Below are 17,011 nucleotides of genomic sequence, written 5' to 3'. Positions count from 1 at the left end.
GACAGGACAGGAGGGAGAGGTCAGCTCAACTGCCATTGAAGAGCCTGCCCTCCTCCTTACCCCAGGAACCCAACAAAGCTACAGGGATGGCCAGCAGAAGGTAGAAGTGGGCAAATGGAATGGAGGGACCCAGGGTCAGGCAGGGTCCTAGGAGAGCATCTGGTGGGGTGAACCTCCTCGGCTCATAGACCCTGAGGGCCTCCCTGGCCTCCTGAATTTCCTCCCTCCGTCTCACAGACCCCAGCAGCAAAGAAAAGGAGGTAGCTGAGTACAGAATTCTCCCCAAGTCAGCCCAGCTCTCCCCAGCTCCCCACCCTGTGCTAACACACACACACATCACACACACACACACACCATACCTGCCATTCTCTGCATTCCTCATGGCTGGAGAGTTCAAACAGTGTTACCGCATTGTAGAGCTGCCAGAACTGGAGACGGGAAGACAGGCACAGCTCACCCACCCATTCTCCTGCGACCCACATGGAAAGCCAGGGAAAAGGACCAGCCCCCTCCCCGCCCCAGCTTTAGGTATCGGCAGTCCAAGACACCCCTCCCCCAGGACCCTCATCCCCCCCTGCCCCGCCCATGAAACTGCAGGCATCTTAGGTAGAGCAGGTCTAAGGGCCAGTTCTGTCTTTTATCCCTAGTGTCCCTGGACCCAGAGGAATGGGGACGGAAGAGATCCCTGAGGCTTTCTGCCCCTTCTCCAATCCCAGTCAGGAAGGAAGACTGACTCAGATTTGGCCACTGCTCTGAGCAGCAGGGAAAGCCTCAGATTGCAGGGAAGCTGGGAGACCCTGGCACCGAATGTATCTTGAATAGTGAAGCTACGATGGCTGATACTGTGGACAGGCTTGTGAAGGAGGGAGAGGCCTGAAGACCTTCTGTTCCTGGGAGAGAGCCCAGAGAAAGGCACCCACAAACTGCAGTGAACTCACATGACCACAGAAGAGGAAAGGCAGGAGGAAGGTGAGACCTCGCCACATCCAGGACTGGAACCCTTCTGTGAAGAGGAAGGAGGAACTCAGGGTCATCAGGTACCACAGCCCAGCCAGAAAGGCACCCTAATATTAGCTAGGGACAAATGCCACACAGGTCGTGTTCACCTTCTATAGGTGGGTGAATGGTATGAAAGGAAAAAAAAGAAAAACAAAACCCAGACAGCCTGCACAGCCCATGCCACCAGCCCAAATGTTCTTTCTCCAGCCACCATGAGTCAGATGGCCTGGCAACACTCTTTTTACAGTTTTACAGGAACTGTCTTTTTACTAATTTCCTCATTTGAGCAGGATTTAATGGTGTATTTTAAAATGGACACTTGCACAAATCATTTCAATCATGTCTTGTTAAAGTAGGGCCTGTTTTGCAGAGCAATTGGATGGCCACCTGAATAGGCATCCGGAATGATAGCAGAGTTTCATTTTTTTGGCAACACTGAGGCTTGAGCTCAGGGGCTTCACACTTCCTAGGCAGGTGCTCTACCACTTGAGCCACTCTGCCAGCCCAATAGCAGACTCTTCTTAGAATAGTTTCCTCTAAAAGTTTGGATGAGGGGGTCTCTAAACCCTTCTGACTGGACTCCCTGTGTGTGAAAACGAAGCATATATCCCCAATGGATATGTTTATCTACTTACATGTAGATATGTTTACCTAAGTTATATGTACAACCAATACTAGGTGTGTGTGTGTGACTTTTCTCTTCCTGAGATGGAGGCCTCACTCTCTTGCCCAGGCTAGCTTCAAAACTCCTGGGCTCATGTGATCCTCTGGCCTCAGCCTCCCAAGTAGCTGGGACTACAGATGTATAACACAGAGCCCCATGTTATGTCTATTATAAAATGAAGAGAAAATTAGGTACTTAAAAAGGTTAAGGTCAAGGCCTAGCTCCTAGGGCCTGGCATTTAGCCGGCCTCACACCTGGCAGCTGAAACAGAACCTATAATGGATTATGAAGAACAACTCAGGGAAAGGAAGGTGGCCCTGGCTTTGCTGCATGGGAGTTCTTACATTCTTGCAGGGACATGCCCCCAGTGAGGACTGCTGGGCGGGTCCAGGGCTCCTCTCCCCCTGGCCAGGTACTCACCCACCGTGAGGTCCAGGTGATTCCTCTCGCCCAGGGCCCGCAGCCTGTAGAGGCAGCCCCTCTGGTAATAGTATTGTAGGAACTGGACGCAGCCTGCAGGGGGAGCACAGTGCCCAGGCTCAGGGCTGTGCACCCCAAGACAGGGCAACCATGCCTCTCTCCTCCAAGTCCAACAGACCTTACCAAACTGCAGGCTGGTGGGTTAGCAACAACCCTGTCCCACCTTCTACCCCTGACACACACGCATACACACACACACACAGTCCTTCACACTGGTCTGAACCTGCTTTATCCCTATCCAAATACAGAGTTCAGAGGACCCATGTAAGCCTCAACTAGATTAGAAACTTCTAGAGGGATGAGGGGGAGAGACAAGGGGAGCAATGTAACTAATATACAATACAAGTCTAATCAGAATTGTCACTATGAATCCGCCCAACCCTGTATAATGAATATATCCTAATTTTTAAAAAAAGAAAGACAAAAAGAAACTTCTGGAGTAGGCACTCAATGTTTTCTGGAATGCAAGATCTGCAAAGCTGGGAGTTATAATGCTAAGACATACAAGAGATAGTTCCGTACGGAGGGAAGTTCTGCAGCTGTTTAACAGCAGCAGGTCATAGGCCAGGTACCAGGACTCACACCTGTAATCCCAGCTACTCAGGAAGCAGAGATCAGGAGGATCACAGTTCTAGGCCAGCCCAGGCAAACAGTTCATGAGACCCTATCTTAAAAAAACCCTTCACAAAAACAAAGGCTGGTGGAGTGGCTCAAGGTGTAGGCCCTGAGTTCAAACCCTAGCACCACAAAAAAAAAAAAAAGGTTATAATAATACAATTCAAGGTACAGAAAGATGACATATTTGTAAAATACACACTGCAATACACATATATGTATATTTATGAATAAAACATTTGAAAGAACAGAGTTCTTTTTTTTTTCTTTTCTTTTTTTGTGGTACTGGGGTTTGAACTCAGGGTTTCACACCTGATAGGCCAGAACTCTACCATCTGAGTCACTCTACCATCTGAGTCACTCCACCAGCCCTTTGCTGTGCTGGGTATTTTAGAGATAGGGTCTCTCAAACTACTTTCCCCAGCTCAAACTTCACTCCTCCTGATCTCTGCCTCCTGAGTAGATAGAATTATAGACGTGAGCCACCAGCGCCCAGCAGAATGGAGATCTTAACATTGATCACTCCTAAGGAAAGGATTATATGCAGCTTCCAGTTTTGGCCTTATATATCTATATCTGTTTGCAAACAGGCTTTTATTTAAAAATTAAATTATGATTTTATGGGACTGGGTATGGTGGTCCCAGCTAAAGAAGAATGATCCTTTGAGCCCAGGAGTTTCAGACCAGCTGAGCAACATAGCCAAGACCCCGTCTCAAAAAAAAAAGGAGGTAAGGAACCGAGGGGCAGCTAAATGGTAGAACAAGGCCCTGGGTCCCATCCCCAACACTAAAAAAAAACAAAAGGCGGGGGTAGGAGGGAACCCTTGGAACTGGTTGTTTTATATGAATCCAGAGCTATTCTTGAATGAAAAAAATATGTTTTTTTTCACTTTAAGGATTTATTTAAAACTGAGAGGCAAGGTTCACACTGTCAACATTACTCAATTCCCAAAAGGTGCACTGGGTCCTGCCTCAGCAAAGCTGGCGGGGGGGAAGGGGAGGAGGCTCCAGCAGCTGGTGTGGGCTGGGGTCAGGAGGGTAGAATGGAGTTGATCAGGGGGAAAATGACTCTTTTCTGGGTTTCTGGTCAGGGGCCTCTGCTTCCCCAGCCTCACTTTCAAGCAGGCCAGCACTGATATCCACTGGGGATGCCGTTGGGGAAAGCCCCCAGGATACCAAGCCCTCCCCCAAAGCTGAGTTCAGAAGACACTCACTCTGAAAAATTGAAAATGCTAAAAACTGATTGCGAAACTTCTGATAAATTAGTCCATTAGGCCTGGAAAAACAAAAGAGCCATGTTGTGAAATCAGACATTCATCCCTGTCCCATCTCTACACCACCCAAGAAAGAAAACATCTTAAAGTTCAACTGAGGTCCTGGATTTCTGCCTGTCTTTGTCCTTGGGGCTGGACCAAGTCACGACCACCATCCTTTCTTGAACCAGAGGGGCTCACTCAGTCACTCTGAAGCCTCGTGCACTCCCTCCAGCCTTGCTGCTCCCTGTCACCTCTGCCCCAGCTAGCAAGGACTGTGTAATATTCCCCAGAAAACTCCCAGGTGGCTTGGCAGGGCCTGGGAAGCTGGGCCTTTGGACCAGTTTTTTAAGTTCACACTCGCCTTCCAGACCCCAAAAGTCAGTTCTGGAAGCCCTCCCTCCCCAAATCTAGATCAGCTCCTCCCCATTCCCCAGCCCCAGCTCTAGTTCCCAGGACAAGTGAGTGATGACTCACCAGGTCAGCATCACTCCAGACAGGAATGCAGAGACGTAATGATGAGACACCCACCAACCTTTAATTCTCGGGGGAACAAGAGAAGGAAAGACACTCAGGCAGGGAGAGAATCGCAGATGTCACTTCTCTACTTCTCAGCCGTGCAGGCAGAGGACATGCTGCAGCTAGAAACAGCCTCTTGGAGTGCAAGGTGGACCCAAGCCATACCTTGCCCTTCTCTCAGTCCTACAGAGATATATAATCCTAAACGAACTACCTCAGATTAGCACAGAGACCCACTCAGGCTTTCAGAGGCTTCTGTGACACTCAGAACACATCCCTAACCTCACCAGGCCTTAAAGCCCACCTCCCTCCTCACCAGCACTAAGATGCTCCAAGCATCCTTGCCTTTCCTTGAACTAGCCAAGCCTGTTGCTACCTCAGAGCCTCTTACGGACTGAACTGTGTCTCCCAAAATTCCATACTGGAGTCTTAACTCCCCAATACCTGAGAATGTGACTGACTACAGTTGGAGATAGGACTTCAGAGGTAACTGAGGTTAAGAGAGGTCACAAAGTGGGGCCCTAGTCTAGTATGAGTGGTGTCTTGGGAAGAGGAAGAGGTACCAGTGATGCTTGTGCACAGGAGGCCATGTGAGGACAGGACAGGAAGGCAGTGTCCACAATCTAAGGAAAAAGGCCTCAGGAGAAAACAGCTCTGCCGACACCTTGACCCTAGACGTCCAGCCTCCAGAACCATGAGAAAGAAATATCTGTTGTTTAAAAAGCCTAGTTATGACAGCAACCCAGCTGATTAACACAGGGCCTTTGCACTTGCTGTCTTCTCTGCTCCAAGACTTTTGCCTGCCTGGTTCTGGGTCCAAATTCAGGTTTCAGACCAACTGTCACCTCCTGTAAAGGGCCTTCCCTGCTCACCTTACCTAAAACAGCCCCACGGCCCCACTCCAGACCACATTCCTGCTTCATTTTCTTCATAGTTCTTACCTGGCAGTGAAGGAAGTGTGGTTATAACTTCTCCTCAACATCAGGACCAATCTAGGAGGAAAGGAGTTGGATCCTCCCCTTTTTCCCTTCAAAGTCCTGGGGTCTGTCCCTAGCCTTGGCTGGCTTCCCTAGCTCCCCTCAAGGAGCTTCTATCCAAACACATGGCAGCAAAATGCTTTGCCAAAAGCACTCTGGGAGCAATCAGGCTCCTCTCTCTAAAGACTGGGCAGGAGGGACTGAGATGCCTGTGTGAATAGTAATCACCTTGGACCCTCCAAAACTCTCATTCTCATTCATTCATTCTCTCTCTCCCTCTTACACACACACACACACACACACACACACACACACACACACACAGGGGCAAGGCTGAACAGGGAGATGGATCCAAGGTATTACCTCCCACAAGAAAGGGGAACCACGAGGACTGCCAATGGGGCAGGGGATGCTAGCCAAGACTTCCTTTCTAAATTCCATTTTTGTTTGAAAGCATCCTGTGACCTGTTCTCTTGTCCTAACTGCCAGATCAGTCAACAGTTCTAGACATGTCATTCTTAAATGTCACATGACATTCCAAAGTATGGGTCTGCAATAGTCTACTCAGCTCTTCCACAACATCATTATGCCTTTCAAAGCTGTCGTGACATCCTTGTGGAAGTCTCCCAGTCTCCATGGTGGCTCCAGGAAAGTGGCTGGGTGAGGGCACAGTGCATTGTTACTTGTCAAACTACTCTCTAAATGAGCTCTACGCCAGGCACCAGTTGCTCATGTCTGTAATCCTAACTACTGAGGAGGCAAAGATCAGAAGGGTCGTGGTTCGAAGCCAGCCAAGGCAAAATAGTTTGCAAGACTCTATCTCAAAAAAACCCTTCACAAAAAAGGGCTGGTGGAGTGGTTCAAGGTGTAGACCCTGAGTTCAAACCCCAGCACTGCAAAAAAAAAAAAGTAAACCAGCTCTGCTCTTACACTCCTATGAGCAGTATGGGACCATCTGGTCCCCCAAACCTCACCAACAGTGAAGATCACCTTTTAAATTTCTGCCAATCTTATTTGGTGAAAATTGGTATGTCATCGAAGTGATTTTTGTTTGTTTTCTTTTCTTTGTGACTCTGGGGATAGAACCCAGGAACTCGTGAGTGCAAGGGCACCCTACCACTAAGCCAGCCTCTGTCATTGAGGTTTTTTTTAATTTGCTTTTCCTTAGCAAGCAGTTTGGATCTGTCTTAGAAACTTCCCATCAGAATAAGCAGATCACAAGAGCAGGGGCTAGATCTCAACCATCCCCGCCTCTCTTCACAGCACACCCAACACACTGGACATAAATTAGCTGTTCAGAAAACAGCCTGCACACACCTCAAGAGTTACAGTAACACAGGCTTTATGTGGCTCTGTATTCCTAGCACAAACAGCACCAGGTAAACAACAGGCACTTAATAAATGTTGACATGAATGTCTAGGTCATATGGCTATTGAAAGCAGCAGCTAGTCTGCATGCCACAGCACAGAGATGACACAAAGGACAGGATAAGATATCCATCTACTTCTTTGTTCCCAGTACTCCAGCCAGCCCCAAAGTCCCCCTCTTGCCTGTTAGAGTCTAAGAGACTCTGGATCCAGTTTCCTAATAGCAAAGGCAATTGGTCAGACCCTCGGACTTGCAGCTTAAAGAGTGACCAGAGGTCTTGCTGCAGCCTCCTCAGAGCTCTGCAAACCCTAGAGCCCTCAGGTCTCAGCCGCCCCCACACTCCTTTATCCTGCTCCCTGTGGAGGAGTGACTTGAGCTAGAGGCTTGAGCTAGACGCAGACTCTGGGCAACAAGCTTGACTGAGCAGCAGCTTTTAATTTCACAGCCGCCGTAGCCAGAGCCCAGCTCCAGCAGATCCCACCAACCATTGTAGCTCAGTGCCATCAGTGAAACTAGAAATCACTTCTCCCTCACACTGGAATTCATGATCCCCATCCTGCATCTGCAGGCCCCAAGGCTCTGGGCTGGCTTTGTGCAGTGTGTGTTTATATAACAATTGTTATTGCAATATAATTCAGATACTACACAATTCATCCATTTCAAATACACAGTCCAGCGGTTTTCAGCATATTCACAGAGCTGTGCAACCATCACCATAATCCATTTTAGAACCCTGGATCACCCCTAAAAGAAACCTGCACCCCTACGTAGTCATTCTCTGGGTTTCTTTGCCCTGGAAATGAAGCTTGCAGGGGCTTGTGTTTTTTTGTTTTTGTTTTTTTTAATGAGCAGACTGTAGAGGCCCCAAGAAGAACAAGTGATGAAGAGGTAGAAACAGCACATCCCTGGTCTGGGGGCGAGGTGGGGTGTGTTCTAGAGGATGGCTACTTACCCATGTTTGCTATGTGCAGAAGAGATGTGCACCAGGCACTATTCAACCCATCAGGTTCTGGCCTTGTCCTTTGAGCTCTCAGGACAGTGGGGGAATGGCTTCTACACTGAGGACTCTCCCCTGTCTGGTCTGCCACCCTCTATATATTTGTTCCAAGGCTAACACCTAAAAAAGCCAGTGAGAGCCAAGCACCATGGGTTGGCGCTAGAAAAGCCAACATGACTGACAATTCATGATTCATTCTGGCCTAGATGAACTATAATGGACAATGGACATTGGGCAACTGTCAATCACCATCTATCCTGGTTCCCAGGGCCTCTGCTTCTTTATGGGGAACCACCGCACCCGTAAAGTGGTTTGGATGAAGCTAAGGAATATATCTGGGCACGTGACTACAGCTGGCCAAATAATAGAGACTGGCTCAGAGGTCTGTAGGGAACCCAAGACTAGGCAATCATAAGTCAGTCTGAAGGTGCTGCATCTGTAGTAATAAAGGACAAGGTTCTTTGCTCTGGAGTTACTGATCTGGTGGGAGGCCAGCCTGGGCTGCAGGAAACCAGGCAGGGGAAAAGAACAGGGAACCAGAGGAGGGGGCTGTTAACATTGTTGGGATCCTTTTCACCACCTTCAGCTTCCCAGTTACATGGGCTGTAAGTGCCCCTTCAGATGTAGTCCCTATTGGGTGGGTTTCTGCCATTTGCAAAATATGCAAGGGAAGCTGACTTGTCTGTTGAGCTACAGCTCAGGTAGGAGGCATCAGACACACATCAAGGGTGGCTCTGTCTCATAATGGGGAAGTTCCCACCTCTGTACACCCAGACCCTATTCCCTGACCACTTCTCCTGACCCAACTCTGATCTCAGGTACAACTGGAAACTGGACATCAGAGCCTCAGTGAGATCAAACAGGGCAGCAAGCCCCCAGGAAACCCACATGGTTCAGTCCTGCTACCCCAGGTCACCAGCATGGCCCCAAGGACCCCTCCTCACTACACAACTTGGGTTCAATTCATCTCAACAAGATCTGTAGAGTGTCTACAAGGTGCCAGCCAGGAGTTTCTGAGCAGGCTCTGGGATCCATAAGAGATGCCAAAGGGAAAGTTCTTCAGAACGTGGATCCCTCCCAGCACCTCCTCACTGTGCTTTCTGGAAAAAGTCTCTTAGCTGTTCCCTGGTAAGGGGCTGGAGTGGGACAGAACCTCCAAGTTTCTTCTCACTGGCAGGGTAAGTCAGCCCTGACTGGGAGCCAGAGGAGGATGGAGGCTAACTCTCCAACAGATGTTCAGGATAAGTCATAAGTTTTAGTCACCCAGATTCAGCCCACCTGCCTTGCAGACAGACCCCACAAACTGGTCTGTCTCTGTAGTCATTCTAAAAGCTGAGGCCCCTATTGGGCTCACCAGCTTCACTCCAGACTCCCCCCTCCCAGGTCATTTTAGGGAGACAGGCCTGGAAGAATGGTTCTGCTGCAGCTTGGAACTGCTTGGTCAGTGTTGGCAATGAAGGGCTTTAAAAAAAAAACAAAAACCAAAAAACTCTGTGGGTGCCCCCAAGAGGCCCAGTGTGAGTTCTCTCATAATCCCTAACTCAGCGTCTAGCACAGAGGAGAAACTTAGTAAGTGTGTGATGAAGGTATGGAGCCCATCTGCACGGGCTCCAGGGAACCCAGAAACTCTTGCTAAACTGTTAGGCAAGTAAGGCTTGGCTCTGAACTCCAGCTCTCCATTTAGTCCTCCCGCTGAGCTCCACACTGTCAGGGACATACTCAGAGTCCTTACTCCTTTTCGCTAATAACTTATCATCCACTGCTTAACTGAGAGAGAGACACACAACAAGCTATCTACACTAACTGTTACTGAAGCGTGAGTGACTGCTAAAGACAGCATGCCCCCTAAGCACTCTTAATAAGAGTCCAGCAGATGGGTGAAACTCCAAGACTGAGAGTGAGCCCATGGGTGCAGGAAAAGAACAGGCAACAAGGTGGCCTTGTCAATTGCCCCAGACTGATTTTCTCACCATACACTATCTTGGCTTCCTTCCAGCCACACACCAAAGCAGACACAGACTGTCCAGTCTAAAATTAAGGGAAACTGTGAATGTTATTTATTTATTCAGTAAGGTTTTCTACTTTAGTGTTTCCCAAAGCATGGGGTACAAAGCACTCAGTTTTAGCTGATGCTAGAAAGTGAACCACATGGGAGGAGGTCAGTCATTTAGTTCTCTTTCCATCCTCTGGATTAAGTCAAGGAAAGAGGCTCAGCTAGCACAGCTTTAATGCCTCTTGAGATCTGCTTGTCTTCCTTTTTCTATACACACACTCACACACACGGAGAGAGAGCAGATCTTAAGCTCAGAAGCTCAGGACCAAAGAAGAGCTGAGTTCAGTAATTTCTACCACAAAAAAAATGAAAGGATATTTTTACTGGTGATCTCTTTCTTGCAACTGATGCTGGTTTTCCATGGATGGTGGTGAAATAAGGGTTCCTTTTAAATTAACATTTACCAAAGTTAAAAAAAAAAAGAGAGAGATGGGCACGGTGGCACTTCTGAGTGCTTCATCACTCAGAAGGTTGAGGCAGGAAGATCTTGACTTGAGGCCAGCCTGGGCTACATAGAGAGACCCTGTCTTAAAAGACCGAGAAAGGGGTGGGGGTTGATTTAAAATGTGAGCAAACTGTCATCCAGGTGGAACACGGACATGGCAAAAAAGCAAGGATAGAGCAAGCATGAGAATAGTTTGAGGAACACCAATTATCTACACAGCTACATGCCACAGACTGCATTTCTAAGAGTCCTACCATGCCTACCAGCAGGTCTGGCAAGGGGTAAGCACTAGCCCTTACATAACTCTTGGCTCTAAGTTCTGGGTGAGATCCAGCAGGGCAGGCACCTGCCATAAAAGACCACTGGGCAGAAAAGTGAGAAGGGACAGATGATTGAGGAGGTGGGGCAGGTGGTAGACATCCCCAATTTTTAGACACTAAGCTCTTGGCTGAACCTCACTAGCTCCAGGAGGGGGGAAGTGGGAGGGGTTGGAAGGGTGTTAATGGTTGCCCTGAAAAGGAATCAGACCTTCACAAAATTAGTCCTCTGAGTGAAAAGTCACAGATTTTTTTTTTTCTTTTTTTCCAGTGCTGGGGACTGATCCCAGGGCCTTGTGTATGCTAAGAACCAGCTCTACCACTGAGCTATACCTCCAGCCCCCAAGTCATGGATCTTAACTGGGCCCCAAGATTCTGCTCGTAGGCAGGCAGCAAAGAAAAGAGATTAAGAGAAAATAGTAGGATTTCTTGAACTCACAATCCTTTAGAGATGGAGGCCTCCAATCATGCCTAGACTCATTCAGTGACACTGTAACACAATCACTCCCCTAGGACTCTGAAACAGCCCAAAGAGGGAATGGCCTTCCCAATGTTACATAGCTTCTCAATGACACTCCTGGCAGGGCAGTTTTGGCCCAAGACCCTGATCCCCTCACTCTTCTTCCCTGCTTCTTGCAGGAGATCATCTGCTTTTGTCACCAAAATCCATCCATCCTCCTAGTAACAATAGCCCAGTGTCCCCTCCTGGCCAATCACAGCAATGCATACACTGGCAACAGTGATTGGTTGAGAGATAGGCATGTGAGCCAGACACCACCTGGACCAGCCAATGGAATCCCGCCAGTGATACTCTTGGAAGAGAGGAATGACCCCTGTCTGCTAAGAGTAATGATCTGAGCCAGGAGCTGGTGGGAGCCTACTACCTGGAGACTGAGAATAAAGACAACAGAAGGCAGAGGCAAGAGACAGACAGAAATTGCATCCTGATGATACCGTCTGAACACCTGGATTAAGCCATACCTGAAGTCAGTCCCTATAAACCCATTCTCCGACACCACAGAGTTCCCATTACACTAAGCCACTTTGAGTTAGGGCTCCTGCTGCTTGTCAGCAAGAGACTGACTTGTAAATAAGTGATACTGCACCAACAGCATCAGCACCTCCTCCCAAGAAGGAAGGGAATGCAGGTTAATGCATCAAACCTCACCTGACCCCTCCATGACATACTTCCCTTTGGCCCCCTCTGCACCCCCCCACGAGCTGGGACCCCAGTTACCTCGAGCCGTTGCTGATGAGAATACTCTCCCGAATGGTAAGGGTGCAGTAATACCACACGAGCAGGAAGTTAAAGACTTCGTCCGTCACCCTGGCGTGAAGAAACAGCCCCCGGGGGTGGGGGGGCAGTGTGAGATCCAGGGACAGCTAGACCATCCTCAGCCCAACAGGACAGCAAGTCAGAATGAGAGCTGCCCAGGGCAGGCACACCTCTGGAAACCGCTAGTACCACCCCAGCAGCAGAGTCCAGCCCTCTGCACCTCCTCTCCCCATCTTATGCCCAGGTTGCTGCTCCCCTCTACCTGGCAGAGGCTCCTCTCCTCCCTACATGTCAGCCCAGGGCAACCCATCTCTCCTGGAAACCCTTCACTTGGGGTTGATATGAAGTTTCTGGTGATGGTAACAGGACTGACTTTAAGAACAGGAGCCAATTCTGTTTTTCAGGTTGTCTGCAGTGGTAAGAGGTACTCCCCCTCCAGCCCCTAAAACCAGCAGGAAACTTTGGGTAAACTTTGTTACACATATGGCCTGTATGGAACGTAAGGCTAACTGAAGAATGAACCCCAATATTTCCTCTATAGTGACCACAGCCACAACTGATCTGAGTTGGCCTCCAAGGTAGACAGAGTGGGCTGCTGGAGCCTGTGGGACATGGTCAGAGTGGAGAGCTTGTCAGAGACCCACTGGTCTCAGTCTGCCATCTGACACCCTACAGAGTCTCCCTGGGTACAGGGTCCTGGGAGAGGGCAGTGATGGACACCCCTCCAAGACACCCACCACTGCTGGTCTCTGAGGAGACTGTGACTCCACCAGAGAAGCTCCTGAGCACCTCTCAGTATCACAGACTCCCCCAAAGACAGCATAGGTACGAGCTGTCTACATGGAGAGGTGGGATATACCTGTCTCCATTTCTCTCCCTGACCCAGAAGACCCATTTCCCTGACTATAACAGCCGGGAGGCAGGGGGGGAAACGGAACTTTAATAAACAATAGAACAATGTTGGAGGGTGTCTCTGAAGCTATAATTGTTTTGTGGCGGCAGATTGCAGTCATTCTTGCCCACAGAGGCAATCTTGCGGTGGTCTCTCAAGAATCAGAATCACACTGGAATCCCAGGACCTGAGTTCAAATCCAGACTTTGCCCCTTCCCAGCTGTGGGGACTGAGGACGGGTGAGTTACTCCTCCAAACCAATACTTCCTATCTGCACAGTGTGGATAAAGTCACCTGCCACGTGGAGCTGCCTGAGTTTAACACACAAAGTGTCCAGGACAATGTCTCCAGCATGGCAAAGCTGAACATCTTCCCCATTATAATTCTGGGAGCAAAAGACTGTCCACAATCTGAGACCTGAGCTCGGAAGCCTACAGCTGAGGAAGCAGAGGCCTACAGGACTCTGGCAGGAATCCAGGGTGATGGAGAACAGCCCTCCCCAGGCAGAAGGCCACTTTCAATTCCAACCTTCCAGCTGACCTGGAAAGAGGCAGGAAGCAGGCCTGATAGTCTGTTGTGGATACCAGGATATTTTTCACTGGTCCCTTCCCAAGTGTTCTGGGGGAAGAGAGTAGTGAAAACAATTTCTGTGGATCTAGCCCTTGCTCCAACATGCATGCGGTGCTGGTCTTAATCTGCTCTGCAGAGCATGTGAGTTTCCAGTGGCTGCTATAACAAGTCACCTCAAACTTAACTGATTTAAAGCAACACACGCTTATTCTCTTACAGTTCTGGAGATCAGAAGTACCAAGCTGTTGGCTGGGCTGGTCCCTTCTACAGGCCCTAGGAGAGAATCCTCTTCCTGGCCTTTCCAGATTCTAGCGGCCACTACATTTCTTGTCTCTGGTACAGACCGGAAGGAGTAGGTGTCTCAGCCCCATGGGAAAGATGAGGAAGCAGACACGAGGAGGTCAAGGGTTCTACTCAAAGTCAACAAGAGCTGGAACTAGAATCCAGAATTCTGAAGCTGTGGACTTAGAAGTACCAAGAAGGGCTTTTGGGTGGGGCATACAGCAAAGAAATGACCCCAACTGAGCAAGAATAAGGAAAGGGAATCCTACTAGTTGGATGCAGTGGATATTAAGCTGTGATGTTTTTCCTGGCAGCAAAAACAGGAAATGTTAACATGTCAATGGCAAGCTTCCCTGTGGGTGCCAGAAGAGAGATGAGTGGCCCATCCAGTCCTGCTACCAAGCCAGGACTGAATCCAGGTGTACTGGATTCAAATAGTGTCCCTTCCAAAAAATTCATGTCCACTAGGACCTCAGAATGTGACCTTATTTGGAAATAATGTCTTTGTAATTGTGATTAATTAGGATGAGGTCATGCTGGGTTAGGGTGTGCCCTAAATCCAATGACTGATGTCCTTATGAGAAGACCATGAGTGAGACCTGTGGGAAAAGAGGCTGTCAGAGATGACAGAGGCAGTGATTAGAGTAAAATAGCCAAGGAACAAGGACTGCCAGCAACCACCAGAAGCAAGTAGAGTCAAAGAAGGATTCTCTTTAGGGCCTCAGAGCCAGCCTGGCCCTGCCAACAGCTGGATTTCTGACTTCCGGCCTTCAGATCTGTGAGATAATAGTTTCTGTTGTGTTAAGCCCTCCAGTTGGGGAGACTTTGGGTGTTTGTTTTGTCTTTTGGCAGTACTGGGATTTGAACTCAGGGTTTCACACTTACTAGACAAGCACTCTACCACTTGAGCCATGCCTCCATATTTTTCAGGTAGGATCTCACGCTTTGCCTGGGCCAGCCTCAGACCTCAATCCTCCTACCTATGCCTTCCGTGGAGCTGGGATTACAGACATGAGCCACTGTGCCCAGCCAGGGGGGACTTTGTTATAGAAGCAATATGAGACTGTCACAGAAGGGGAAGGGGAGAAATAGGAATATCCAGGTCCTGGGTAAAGCTGAGAACTTGGCAACACATCACAGGCTGTCCCTGGAGGGCTCCAGGTCACCAAGAGGGACATGTGAGCAGGCATTACTGGTGAGCACAGCCTTTGCCCTCAGGGACAAGGACCAGGCCCCAACAGAAGGCTCTTGCAGGCCCAGGGCACCTGGGATATTCGAGTGGCTGGGCCAGCAGCTGGACTCTTAGCAAAGCCAGTAAATACACCCTTGACACGTGGGCCAAATGCCCACGCCATACTTGGCTGTTTTCCCTAGGGGCAGAAAACTCAGGGCAGAGGGAGGAGTAGACACTCTAGGCAGCAAACTCCTGCCTCCCTCCTCAGCGCAGTCCAAGCCTTTTTTGGGGGGAGGAGGCACAGTACGGGGTTTGAACTCTGGGCCTTACACTTGCTAGCAGATACTCTACCATTCGAGCCATGCCTCCTGCTCAGCCCATCTTGCTTCTGTATCCAGCACGTGGGCCTTGCACAGCCATGCATGGTGTGAACTCAGTGAATTAACTGCAACAACCCTGTGAGGTTCGGCCTGATGGCACCTTGTGTGACACATGAGGAATCTAAAGCTCCCAAAGGGAATTTGCTCATGCTAATAGCCATTTGGTCTTAAAGCCAGGATTTAAACCCACTCCTCATCCCCCAGCCCCTGACAAGCACTGATCCACTTTCTGTCTTTATGGACTGCCCATTCTGGATATTTCTTATCAATAGAATCAAGCAGTACATGGCCTTTTCCATCTGGCTTCCTTCACTTAGCATGTTCACAAATATTGAAGCTATTTTATGGCTAATAGTCCGTTGACTAGATAAGCCAAATGGGATCTTTGTTAAGTTGTCATGAGGCCCTTCCAGATGCCCTTTAATACCCTTGCCAGAAAATGGCAAGAATGCCATTTTTCAAGAGTACTAGTCTTTCCCTACCTTACTCGCTACTGCACCACTCACCATGGATGTAGGAGAGATCCTGCATCCCTTGGACCCCACTCTCCTGATCCCATGCCCACACCCACACCGCCATGCCCACTACCTGTAGTGAAGAACAAAGCGACACGCCACGGCACCCAGAAGCAGGATTATGGTTAGGTAGAGCTTGAACTTCTCATACTCGTCCTTGTAGGCAAACCTGCCATGACAGATAGCCAGGAAAGGTCCTGTATTACTACTCCATGCCACCCTGCCTGGGGGCTGGACCTTCGGTGACATCAGACCCTAGACCTACTACCACTGTTTCACCCACCCCTCAACGAACTGCTCATCTGCTAAAGGGGAACCTGGCCTTGAATTAGTGATAACTAATGAAGGACAGAGGCCCAACTACAAAAGTTTCCCGTCCCCGGACTCCTGGGTCAGTAAGGGCTCTGGACTCATGTTGGGGACAGGTAGGGCTAGAAAGGGACTCCTTCCTCAACCAAGAGCTGCAGCAGAAACACCAAGGGCCAATGTCACCTGGAAATGGATAGGTTTCGATAAACAGGACTCCCAATTCCTATGAGAAATGCTGTGATGAGGTGTGAAATAGAGCAGAAGACACTCCACTCATGTATCAACCCATACACAGATGGCGGACAGAGTCATAGCCACCCATATATTGGCACTGGGAAAGGAAGGAAAGTTTCCCCATGCAGAGGAGGACAGAGTTTAGAAAGAATGAAAGTCAGAACCCCAACTGCTAACAAGCCTTGATTTATGCAAAAATTCTACCTTGGACCTATCTTCCCTGAATGGAAAGAGCAAGACGCCTGAATTCCTTTGTACCAGTAAGGGTCCCGGCATACTCACTTGGCCTGGTTGCTGAGGAGGGTCACATTCACATTGCCAAGGACCAGATTCAAGTACAGCCTGGAAGGAAAGAACTGTGAGGACGCGTTCCTTAAGCGCCCTGGGAGCAGCCCCAACCCCAACTATCTGAGCTTAAAGAGTGCAAGTTGAGCCCCCCACATGAGAAAACAGGATGCTAAGATGGCGGGCAAATGGGTCTAAGAAAAATGATTAGCGAACAGAACAACTGTGATCATGACAGTATGATTATCCAGTTCCCCTCCCAAAGCTGGTTTAGAGACCACAGTTCCCAGTCTTCCTTGCAGCCAGATGCAAGCATGTGACTACGTTTCAGCCGATGAGGAGAAAGCATAGGTCCAAAGCATGGGTCTCTTTAAAATTGCTTTATAATCTTCCTACGTGCACGTAT

The 17,011-nt window shown here is 49.1% G+C and overlaps 1 protein-coding gene across 5 annotated transcripts in view; it reads right to left on the bottom strand.

The window, feature by feature from the left end:
- Positions 1 to 17,011, bottom strand: part of Tmem120b (transmembrane protein 120B) — a 45,207-nt gene that overhangs the window by 4,058 nt on the left and 24,138 nt on the right. For 4 of the 5 annotated variants that reach the window (XM_020163684.2, XM_074061251.1, XM_074061248.1 and 1 more), the window contains 8 exons: positions 16,603 to 16,662; positions 15,851 to 15,946; positions 11,926 to 12,015; positions 4,489 to 4,554; positions 3,973 to 4,034; positions 2,084 to 2,176; positions 939 to 1,003; positions 360 to 428 (listed from right to left, as the gene is read on the bottom strand). In XM_020163684.2, coding sequence (XP_020019273.1) covers positions 360 to 428; positions 939 to 1,003; positions 2,084 to 2,176; positions 3,973 to 4,034; positions 4,489 to 4,554; positions 11,926 to 12,015; positions 15,851 to 15,946; positions 16,603 to 16,662 — 601 coding nt within the window. The remainder of the gene's footprint in view (positions 1 to 359; positions 429 to 938; positions 1,004 to 2,083; positions 2,177 to 3,972; positions 4,035 to 4,488; positions 4,555 to 11,925; positions 12,016 to 15,850; positions 15,947 to 16,602; positions 16,663 to 17,011) is intronic. The other variant, XM_074061249.1, reaches the window with a different exon arrangement.

The sequence above is a fragment of the Castor canadensis genome, chromosome 18 (assembly GCF_047511655.1).
Source record: "Castor canadensis chromosome 18, mCasCan1.hap1v2, whole genome shotgun sequence".
Taxonomy (NCBI): domain Eukaryota; kingdom Metazoa; phylum Chordata; class Mammalia; order Rodentia; family Castoridae; genus Castor; species Castor canadensis.
Note: the sequence above shows the minus strand (reverse complement) of the source record. Positions and strands in the feature narration are given on the sequence as shown.